General features: G+C 53.4%; 1 protein-coding gene across 5 annotated transcripts in view; it reads left to right on the top strand.

Moving 5' to 3' along the window:
* The first annotated feature begins 8876 nt into the window (after nucleotides 1-8876).
* The window catches only part of EMID1 (EMI domain containing 1), a 40229-nt gene continuing 37549 nt past the window's right edge, over nucleotides 8877-11556 (top strand). For 4 of the 5 annotated variants that reach the window (XR_003515169.1, XM_027566404.1, XM_027566405.1 and 1 more), the window contains exon 1: nucleotides 8877-9055. Coding sequence is in view for 4 of the 5 variants with exons in the window: in XM_027566404.1 (XP_027422205.1) it covers nucleotides 8955-9055 (101 nt within the window). In the remaining variant the exon portion in view is untranslated. The remainder of the gene's footprint in view (nucleotides 9056-11556) is intronic. The other variant, XM_027566407.1, reaches the window with a different exon arrangement.

The raw sequence follows: 11556 nt of genomic DNA, 5'->3' as shown, positions 1-11556 counted from the left end.
CAGTCACTCCCGAGTCCCAGTCCCCAGTCCCCAGTCCCTGGCAATCACTAATCTACTTTCTTGTCTCTCGGGACTTGCCTGTTCATTTCATATAAATACAGAATGTAGCCTTTGGTGTCTGGCTTCTTTCACTCAGTATAATGTTGTCAAGGCTCTGTAGTGTGTATCCGTGCTGTGTTCCTTGTGATGGCTAATATTCCACTATGTGGCAATGCCACATTTCCCATACCCCATTGACTTTGCAGCGTTCCTCTGACGGGTGTGCCTTAGTGTACTAATCTGCAATGGTATTTCGGTTGTTTCCAGTTTTTTGATACTACATATAGTGCTGCAGTTCATTTCCTTCTGTTCTTTGCAAATGTACATGTAAGAAATTGCCTCATTGTGGAATTACCAGGTCAAGGTAATACAAGTTTTATCTTTTATTACATATTACCAACTGTGCTCCAAAGATGGAATATATGAAGTGACATTTTCCCCCACAGACTTGCCAAAGCATTTTATCAAAAATCTTAGCCATCAGTTTTGGAAGGTGCTATCTCCCTGTGGTTTTCATCTCCAATTTTTCTCTTTTGAGTGAAGTTGAATGCCTTGTCATTCCGAGTTGTCTGTTCATAACTTTTGTTTGTTCCTCTATTGGGTCATTGATGTTACTGATTTGTAAAAGCTCTTTATATATGGAGGAAATTAGTTGTCTTTTTTCTGATAGGTTGCCATTTTTTCCCACAGTTAATCATATTATTCTTTCTCTATGCAGAAAATTTTAAGTACTCAATGCATCCTTTATGGCTTCTGGGGTATGTAGCTTTCCTAGTACTGTTAGGAAGATTACAGAAAGGGGCCAGCAACTATCTATGACCCATCAAGGGAACCAGACAAATCAACAGGTGGCTCTTACATAAAATTCTATGAGTGGGGAAGCCCAGTGGACACAAGACTTAGAGTTGGTGTGTGGGACACCTTCCTGGAGGCAGGGAGGGAGTCATGTCTGAGCTGAGACAGAAGGGGTATGGGCATTGGCAGGCAGAAGGGATGCAAAGGGAAAGCCCCATAGTCCAGCTGTAGAGCAGAGGGTTGTCTGGGAAAATGGAGACTCGCATTGGTATCTCAGGGTCTGGGGCAGTGGGAAGGTGAGCAGGCCAGGCCACATTCCATTCTTGCCTCAGGGCAGCAGAGACACTGCAGGTTCCCCCCATGGAGAAATGCCTCCATTCGCCTTAGGGAAGGTTCCGAAGGACTGGAAGGGTCAGCGAGGAGGCACATGCGAGGCCACATCCCATGGGGAGTGGAAAGGTGGGAAGGGACAAGAGCCGAAGAGCGGGCAGGTGGAGAAGATCCAGGCTTGGCCCCAGAGGGCTGGACCGGAGGGCAAGGCAGGGAGAGCCTGGAGTCCAGGTACTCCAGGGCTGCACACACTCATATGCTGTCCATCCATTTATGACTTCCCAGGCCAAGCTGCAGGCTAGAAATCCATTTATTCTCGGGCCAGCGGCTCCATCTGCCTGACGGGGCTGCCATGGCACAACTTACATCAGCAGCACAGGCAAACCAGAGCTCACTGGGCGGCCAGGGCCAGACATGGGCAGCAGATGGAAGCAGGCCCAGCTCCTGACTCTCAGGGCTGCAGGGTGCGGCTCTGAGCAAGGCAGAGCCTGTGGGTGCATAGGATGGCGCTGAGCTGGCACCCTGGTCCCACCCCCTCTGCTCGGCCCCCAGAGGAGCTGAGACCAACAACCTGGGGTCCTTTTCCCCAGGAGAACTTCTCTCTGCGTCTGCCTCTTTGTCGATCTCTCTGTCTTTCCAAATGCCTCTGCCTCTCGCTGGCTCTTTCTCTTTCCTTCTCCTCTTCCTCCTCAGAGTGGAACCCATTCATCCTGTGGGTGTCAGGTGGGGCAGGCCCACATGCTGCTGGCCGGGCAGGCACCTCCTGGGGCTGGTGGGGCTGGCAGGCAGCTCCGGGGTCTCTGCTCTGAGTGGCTTCTCTCACCTGTCCTTTGCACTTGCCAGATACAACTAATCTGCAGGGACTCGTGGCTGCCACTCCAGATGCATCCAGCAGGGGATGGGGAGATGGACGCTTTCCCCACACAGAAGGCCTTTTCACCTGGCATATCTTTTTCCTAGACCCTTGGTGACCAAGCATCCCCCTTACTAGCAGACAAATTCCACTACCAGTGATTTAGAGTTTAAATGAGGAAGAATGCCTGTTAAATGGGCCCCAACATTTAACAACGTTCAACATATCAGTCATTAACACTCTAGTATAAATGAGCCAATAATTTTTTTTTTTTCCCCTATTCTACCTGCCCCGTCCCCTCCAGCTAGGGGGATGCTGCCTTAAGAAGACTTTACTAGTTTGTTTTTGCAAGAGGGGAGATGTGGAGAGAGAAGCAGAGCAAAGGGACCCCCAGAGAAGGGAGGAAGGGCAGAAGCAGGGGGCAGAAAGGAGGGGATTTGGGGGGAAAACCAGAGGAAGGCAATTGGGACAAATGTTGTTAAGAAGCAGCCATTTATTTGTCTAGTTCTTCACGGCCAACACAGCACAGCCACAGGAAAGTCCCCAAGCCTTGTATCCCTCCCTCCTCTGCCTTCCAGATGGGAACACCGAGACCTGGGGAGAAGGGTCTCACTGTGGATCACGCACACATCCAGGTCTCCTAACTCCAAACATAGGTGCCCTGCCGGCCACTCTGTCATCCTCCCCACAACCCCAGAGGTGCCAGCCTCTCCTAGGATTTCCGAGGAGGGCAGGAAGGCCCTCTTGGGCCCCTGATTTATGATTTTCTGACAGCTTCCTTCCTGCTACCATTCCCTTCCAGCCCCAGTCCCAGCCCCATGAGGAAGGAAAGAACTGGGTGAGAAGGGCAGCTCCATGGAGCATAACTAACTTGGCTGGGCAGCTACAGGCCCTCGGGTCCCCCAGCATCCCCGCCCTGGCCCAGCGAGGGGCCGCAGCCCCGGGCCTCCAAATCAAAGGCAAAGGATGCAGGCATTGTTCCCTAACCTGGAAGGCCGGCCCTCTGGCCCTGCCCTTTGTCTAGGCAGAGGTTCTGCAGGCCTCTGGTGCTGCCTGGGCCCCTGGGGGCTGCTGCCGTGGACTTGGGTACCCCAGCCCTCTTGGGCTGCTCCTGCCCCTATAGAATGGGCAGGATATGGCTGCAGATCACCAGGGGCACCTGGGCTGGTGTGTGGACAGGGCTGATCTTACAGGCACCCCCAGCCGGGGAGGCTGCCTTTGGGACATAGGCGGAGAGGAGAGGCCCTTAGCACAGGCCCCAGGGGGAGATAACGGGAAGGAAGGCTGTGACCCAGGTTTGTTTGCTGTTAGGAGAACAGCATTTCCTGTTTGGACTAGGCTGCTGGATGTGTCAGTGAATCCACACCAGCAGGGCTATGTTTCCCAGACCCCGTGGCCTGCTTCAGGGTTGGGGTGGGGGCGGGCGGTGTCTGAGTCCATGTCCGCATGTGGCCCACACACTTGTGTGTGCATGTGTGCTGCCTCTCACCTCCTCAGCTCCCGATGGGAGTCTAAATCTGCGCTGATCTCTCTTTTCACCCAAAGAAGCCCCCCATGCAGGGCTGGACCAGAGGGTGGCAGTGTGGCCTGGTGGGTAAGCACCCAGGCCGGCCTCCATCACTCACCAGCCTTGAGCCCCACACCTGGGGATAATCTGGCGGCCTCCCAGGTGTGGGGGAAGAGGGCAGGCGACAACGAAAGTAAAATGCTTAGCGCAGCACCTGGCGCACAGTCAGCGCTCCGACCAGACCGGAAACTGCTGTCGTTACTGGCGGTTGTGGTCGAGTCTTGGCAGCGAGAAGATCAGGCCCCCGGGGAGGAGGCCCCTCTCCTCCCCATCTCAGCAAACGCTGAAACCTCAAATGACCAAACCCAGGTCCCCGCAGCATTTCCTGCCCTTCCTGCTCAGGGAGCAAAGAGGACCAGAAACTAGGCTGATGTGCACCAGGAGGGTGTGCTCGAAAGGGCGCCTCATACTCTGCCCCAGGACCACTGCCCAGAGACCCAAAGCTTAAAAACTGCCTTGTCTTTTGTTTGTTTAATTGAAGTAGGGTTGATTTACACTGTTGTGTTAGTTTCTGTTACACAGCAAAGTGACCCATTTATATATATACACGTTCAGTTTTTCGTATCATTTTCTATGATAGGTTATTACAAGATAGTAAATATAGTTCCCCTTGTTTATCTATTTTATATAAAGTAGTGTGTATCTGTTAATCCCAAATACCTAATTTATCCTTCCCTCACCTTTCCCCTTTGGTAACTGCAAGTTTGTTTTCTATGTCTGATTCTATTTCTGTTTTGGAAATAAGTTCATTTGTATCATTTTTAAGGTTCTACATATAAGTGGTATCATATGGTATTTGACTTTCTCTCTGACTTACTTCACTTAGATGATCTCCAGGTCCATCCATGTTGCTGCAAATGGCAATACGTCGTTCTTTTTACGGCTGAGTAACATTCCATTGCATATACAATGAGATATCACGGTATATATAGGTGTATATATATACCACATTTTCGTTATCCCCTCACCTGTTGAGGACCACTTAGGTTGCTTCCATGTCCTTAACTGCCTCGCTCTGGGACTTCCCTAGCAGTCTAGTTGTTAAGACTGTGCACTCTCAATGCAGGAGGCATGGATTCAACCCCTGTTGGTGAACTAAGATCTACACAACAAAGAGTAGAAAATACAGCATAACTAATAATATAAAAACACTACATCTCAGAAGGACATTTAAGGGCATGAAGAAATGCTCATGCTATCTTAAAGAGAAAGCAAAGCCAACACTTACAGTGATCTACAAATATGTACGAACATGTAAAGAAAAAAAAACCTGCCTTGTTTTTCCAGGTAAGGAAATGAGGCTCAGAGAGGAGAGGTGACTTGTCCCAGGTCACACAGTACCAAGTGGTTGCTCACTGACGTCTGGGCCAAAGGGGCACTGAGCCTGCATTAACTGCTGGACTGCACTGCCACGGGCTCTAGCTGTAGAGGTTATTTTTTTGGCTGCGCTGGGTCTTTCGTTGCTTTGTGCGGGCTTTCTCTAGTTGTGGCTCCGGCTTCTCATTGCGGTGGCTTCTCTTGTCAAGGAGCACGGGCTCTATGTTCTCGGGCTTCAGTAGTTGCAGCGCACGGGCTCCATGGTTGCGGTACATGAGCTCTAGAGCACGGACTCTCGTAGCTGTGGTGCACGGGCTTGGTTGCTCTGCGGCACGTGGAATCTTCCCAGAGCAGGGACTGAACCTGTGTGGCCTGAATTGGCAGGCAGATTCTTATTCACTGTGCCACCAGGGAACTCTGGGTTTTTAAAAAAATATGTATTTTCATTTATTTATTTGGCTGCATGGGGTCTTATTTGAGGCACACAAGATCTTCTAGCTGCAACATCCGGGCTCTAGTTCCCCAACCAGGTATCAGACCCGGGTCCCCTGCACTGGGAGCATGAAGTCTTAGCCACTGTTTCACCAGGGAAGCCCTCAGTTCAGTCACTCACTCATGTCTGACTCTTTGCAACCCTATGAACTGCAGCACACCAGGCCTCCCTGTCCATCACCAACTCCCAGAGCTTACTCAAATTCATGTCCATCGAGTCAGTGATGCCATCCAACCATCTCATCCTCTGTTGTCCCCTTCTCCTCCTGTCTTCAGTCTTTCCCAGCATCAGGGTCTTTTCAAGTGATTCGGTTCTCTTCATCAGGTGGCCAAAGTATTGGAGTTTCAGCTTCAGCATCAGTCCTTCCAATGAATATTCAGGACTGATTTCCTTCAGAATTGACTGGTTGGGTCTCCTTGCAATCCAAGGGACTCTCAAGAGTCTTCTCCAACACCACAGTTCAGAAGCATCCATTCTTCGGCGCTCAGCTTTCTTTATAATCCAACTCTCACATACATGACTACTGGAAAAACCATAGCCTTGACTAGATGGACCTTTGTTGGCAAAGTAATGTCTCTGCTTTTTAATATGCTGTCTATGTTGGTCATAGCTTTTCTTCCAAGTAGCAAGCATCTTTTAATTTCATGGCTGCAATCACCATCTGCAGTGATTTTGGAGCCCAAAAAAATAAAGTCTGTCACTGTTTCCACTGTTTCCCCATCTATTTGCCATGAAATGATGGGACCAGATGTCATGATCTTAGTTTTCTGAATGTTGAGTTTTAAGTCATAGCTATGCTGCTGCTGCTGCTGCTAAGTCGCTTCAGTCGTGTCCGACTCTGTGCGACCCCATAGACAGCAGCCCACCAGGCTCCCCCGTCCCTGGGATTCTCCAGGCTATAGTTTCAAATAAATACCCTGGACCAAGGGCCCCCAGCCTCTGATGTCACAATGTTGATAACAGCTTTTCCTTAGAGTATCCACTGCTGGAGAAATTCCACAGTGGCTCAGAGCTCCCACAAGTTTGGTGATAAAGGAACATGTATGCAGTCCATCTGGGCTTCCCTCGTGGCTCAGTGGTAAAGAACCCGTCTGCCAATGCAGAAGACTTGAGTTTGATCCGAGTTGGGAAGAGCCCCTGGAGTTGTTTTTTTGTTGTTTAGCTGTGTCCGACTCTTTGTGACCCCACAAAGCACACCAGGTTTCCCTGTCCTTCACTCTCTCCTGGAGGAGATGTCCATTGAATCAATGATGCCATCCAACCATCTCATGCTCTGTCGTCCCCTTCTCCTCCTGCCTTCAGTCTTTCCCAGCATCAAGGTCTTTTCCAATGAGTCGGTTCTTTGCATCAGGTGGCCAAAGTATTGGAGCTTCAGTTTCAGTATCAGTCCTTCCACTGAATATTCAGGGTTGATTTCCTTTAGGATTGACTGGTTTGATCTCCTTACTGTTCAAGGGACTGCCAAGAGTCTTCTCCAGCACCACAGTTTGAAAGCATCAATTATTTGGTGCTCAGCTTTCTTTATGGTCCAACTCTCACATCTGTACATAGTTACTGGAAAAACCTTTAACTTTAAGTGTATGGACCTTTTTCTCAAAGTGATGTCTATGCTTTTTAATGGGCTGTCTAGGTTTTTCATAGCTTATCTTCCAAGGAGCAAGTGTCTTTTAATTCCATGGCTGCAGTCACCATCTGCAGTGATTTTGGAGCCCAAGAAAGTAAAATCCATCACCGTTTCTATCGTTTCCCCATCTATTTGCCATGAAATGATGGCACCGGATCCCATGATCTTAGTTTTTTTAATGTTGAGTTTTAAACCAGGTTTTTTTTTCACTCTCTTCTTTTACCTTCATTAAGAGGCTCTTTAGTTCCTCTTCACTTTCTGCCACTGGGGTGGTGTCATCTACGTTATCTGAAGTTATTGATATTTCTCCCTCTGGAGTAGGAAATAGCAACCTGCTCCAGTATTCTTGCCTAGAGAATTCCATGGACAGAGGAGCATGGCAGGCTACAGTCCATGGGGTTGCCAAGATTAGGACATGACTGAGCGACTGAGCCCATGTGTTCATCACAGAGCATCTCAGACGCATTGCGAACAGGTGTGGCGGTGCTCCTCACTCGGTGGTCCTCCCGGGTCCCTCCCAGGACAGAAGCCACTGCCCAGTACTTTCCCTTCCTAATGAGCTGTGTGCCCTTCAAAGTGCTATCTGGGGTGTTCGGCTTTCAAAATATATATATATATATATATGTATGTATTTATTTGGCTGCACCAGATCTTCGATCTTTGTTGAGGCAGGCAAGATCTTTACTTGTGGCATGTGAACTCTTCGTTGAGGCATGTGGGATCTAGTTCCCTGACCAGAGGTTGAACCTGTCGGTCCCGGCAGAAGCGGGGAGGTCAGAGACTATTCTGGAGTTTGGGAAGGTTCTAGGTGCCCTCTGATGAAAGCTACGGCCCCTCCACATAAACACACACTCCTGTCACAGACACATACATCACACACACGCACACAGACATCACACATTTCACACACCCCACCACGCTTGCACACACATGTGTCATATACACATACCACCCTGGCATACACTTTGGAGGAATTCACAGCCCTCTGCCCAGAAGCCCATCCATACACCCCAGATGAAGTAACTCCACCCTAAGCCTGTCCTTCCAGTATCACAGATGGGGAGACCCAGGCCCCGACCAAATGCTGTCTGCACTCTTCCTTGATTGTGCTAAAGAGATGACACCCCCTCTGAAGTCAGGAGGCCTGGATCTGACCACTCATGGAGTGCTTTGGGTAGATAACATCTCCTCTTGGCCTCAGTTTCTCCATCTGTAAAACAGCAATAAAAGTGGACACTGACTTATAGGGTCAGCCCAGGTCTTCTTCTCCCAGGGGGGGCTACAAGTGCCTGGGCCTTCCTCTTTTTCTCTCTAAAATAGGGATGACTGTGCCCACCTCACCCACAGTGGTCTTAAGATTAAACTGAGAGAGAACGAGAAGCGCAGGTGAGGTGCCCCCACACACAGTGGAGCGCACCGCTTGGGCAGCTTTTGTTGCATAAGTGGACCGCCCCTCTTGCCTCGATGACTGGATCCCTCAAAAATATCCAGAGGGGATGAGGCCCCTGGCATCATTAGCCCAGGCTTGGTGGTTTTAGGTCCTGGCTGCGTCAGAGACCGTGGCTCGGCCTCAGTTTGCAACACGTGGTTGGGCACCTAGGAACTGGCACCCCGCCCCCAAAAGGGACAAGCAGCGCAGGGCACCAGGCTCAGGTGGGCACCTGGCGGGCTTCCTGGCGGGGTCGTCAGGCCCCCTGGGGCTCCTTCCGGGTTGGCAGCGGCGGCGCAAGGGGCGGGGGGCCGCGCGGAGGGGCCGGGCGAGGCCCGGAACGCGCGCCCCCGCCCCGCGCCCGCCTCCCGCCCGCCCTCCCGCCGCTGCGCTGGGAACCGGGATCCGCGCGTCCGGGGCGGCTGGCGGCGCGGGCGGGCGGGCGAGCGGGCACGCCAGGCTGGGGGCGATTGCGAGGGGCCGCGCGCGGAGGGCTCCGGGCGCAGCATGGGCGGCCCGCGGGCCTGGGCGCTGCTCTGCCTCGGGCTCCTGCTCCCAGGAGGGAGCGCCGCGTGGAGCGTCGGGGGAGCTCCGTTCTCTGCGCGCAGGTAAGGGCTGACCCCCACACCCTGCACCACCTCAGTGTCCTGCCAGCCCGGGGTTGGGGATCAGGACTCGGGGCACCCCCGCCCCCAACCTCCGTGCAAGCCCAGGATTGGGAAACGGACCCGGTTCCCCACCTCACTGCCAGCCCCGGTGGGGGCAGGGACCGTGGGCCTCATTAGCTGGCAGGAGCTCCGGGCCGTGCGGGGGTCCTCTGCTTCACGTATCCAGAGCCAGCAGCCCCCGACAGCGTTCTCCAGCCCCCACCACTTCAACTCCGGACCCCAGGGGAGGGGGAAGGGACACGACGGAGGAAACCCCAAGATTCCTCGTCCCCTCCGCAGGGCCCCCTCCCTGCACGTAGGAGAAGCCCAGATCACCCTCTAGCTGACACTTGGGGGACCCTCCCCCCTTTACTCTGCTCCTGGCTTTTTTTAGTATCCCAGCTATTTATTTCCCTCGAAGGAAGAAGACGGGTGGAGTTTCACAGACCTAGGGTCAGTGTCGGCCCCCAGGGACCTGGCATTTTAGACTGAGTGCTGTGGGAGTGCTCTGTCTTCCTGCCCGTCACTCAAGAGCAGGGAACATTCTATCTGGTGGTGTTTATGGAGCATCCCCTAGTACCAGCCAGGGGGCCCTTTACATGCAGTGTTAAGGATTGAATGAGTTAGGGAAGACTTGTCCCCATTTAGCAGATGAGCAAATCGAGGCCCTGGAGAATTGACAAAAATCTAGGCTCTCTGAGCACTGACAGAAGAACCGGGATTCAAATCTGTGTCTTTCTGGCCTTGGTGACACTGTTTGAACCTGCCCAGGCCCTGGTCCTGACTGTAGCCCCTGCCCCCGCTGCGGTCCCCTCTCAAGGGCCAGCCACTGCTGTTGTCTGAGGCAAACAATACAGAGTAGCCAGGCCTCTCCGGGCCTTTTCATCCCATTCAAAGGCCTGCCGGGCCCCCACCCCCTATGGCCTCAATTCTTTAATTCTTTTCAGAAATTCCGCTTTCCCAGTGGTCAGGGGCCAGCGTGTACCCACTGGGCTAGCAAGAGCAGGTGACGCAGGCAGGGCTGGAGGGCAGAGGTGGCTGTGATGTCAGAGGCCAGAGGTGCAGTTGTCTGAGACGGGGACTGATGCTGGCCGCTGTCACAGCCACCACCGCGCATGCTGACCTGGGCTGGCATTTCACCTGCACCTGTCCCCCTCCAGAACCTTTCCGACTGCCAGGAAGGCACACATTTGTATGGTCCTCATTTCATAGAAGACAAAGCTGAGGCTCAGAGAGGGGATATGACCTGCTAAGGGCAAGGACGTGAACCCCCAGGGTCCCAGGTGCCAGAATGACCAAGACTCTGACCTGGGAATACCCAGTGTCAAGCTCAGGATGACGGTTGAGAAGGGCGTAAGGCCTGCACTGCCCTTCGGCCAGTGCACTGCCTCCCAGCCTGGGCTCCTTTCCCCGCAGGGCTCCCCGTGCGGGAGCAGGACTGTGGCTGTGGGGCTGTCACCCAGTCATTGAAGGCTCAGAGTGGCCTGAGCATCACAAAAGCCCTGTAGGCAATGCTGTTGCTCCCATTCTATAGATGGAAAGACTGAGGCCAAGAGAAGAAACAGCACCTCAATCTAAGTCAGTCAGTTCCCAGATCCAGTGTTCCCTTCACCACGGCAGCTCTCTGGAAGAGGGAGCACGGGTGTCAGCTTGGGGAGCCGGGAAGGGTTTGCAGGTCATGGCCAGCAATCAGGGGCTCCAGCCTCAGACACAGCAAGGTCTCCTTCCCGCTCTGTCACCCACTCAGCGTGTGACCTTGGGCAGGTCTCTTCGTGGCTCCAGGGCTTAGTTCCCCTCTCAGTTTCCTCCCTCTTCCCCTCTCCCCTCCCCTCATCCCCTGCTCACGCAGGTTCTGAGGAGGGTCCCAACCTGCAACACCAACGTTAAGTGGGGGGGGGACCCTCGCTAGAGGAATCTGTGGTTCTGGGCTGCCAGGACCTCCCCTTGTGGCCCCAGCCCAACCTCGCTGGGCCTTGCTGGAGACGGCATGGGGATGTCGCGCCCATCACCCCTCCCTCCAGCCCCGCGCCCCAGGCGCCCCTTGGCAGCCGAGGGACCAGAGGCAGAAAAGAGGCTTTGTGCCTGGGGAGGGGGAGGCCCGGGACAGCATCCAAGGGGCCGCCCCCAGGCCCAAGAATGTGGCAAGACTTCGAGACCCCCGGAACCAGGGTGCCTGGGGCTGTGCAGAGCTGCCTGTGCTCGTCTTGCCCCTGTCCGCCCCCGCAGTCCCTGCTGGGGGGTCTTCCGCCCCTCCGAGGACCCTTCCAGCCTGTAATGACCCGTCTGTGTCTCAGCACTGTGGCTCTGGAGTTGATGCCATCACCGGCGTCCTGGCCCATCCTCCTCCCTTGCAGAGTACTGGCTTCCTCTGGGCAAATCCCAGAATCAAGGAGAGTGGAGAACTTTCTTCCCCATCCTCTCCCCGGGGAGCTCAGATCCCAATGCTGCACCCATAGGGGTGA

This window comes from Bos indicus x Bos taurus, chromosome 17 (genome assembly GCF_003369695.1).
Source record: "Bos indicus x Bos taurus breed Angus x Brahman F1 hybrid chromosome 17, Bos_hybrid_MaternalHap_v2.0, whole genome shotgun sequence".
Taxonomy (NCBI): domain Eukaryota; kingdom Metazoa; phylum Chordata; class Mammalia; order Artiodactyla; family Bovidae; genus Bos; species Bos indicus x Bos taurus.
Note: the sequence above shows the minus strand (reverse complement) of the source record. Positions and strands in the feature narration are given on the sequence as shown.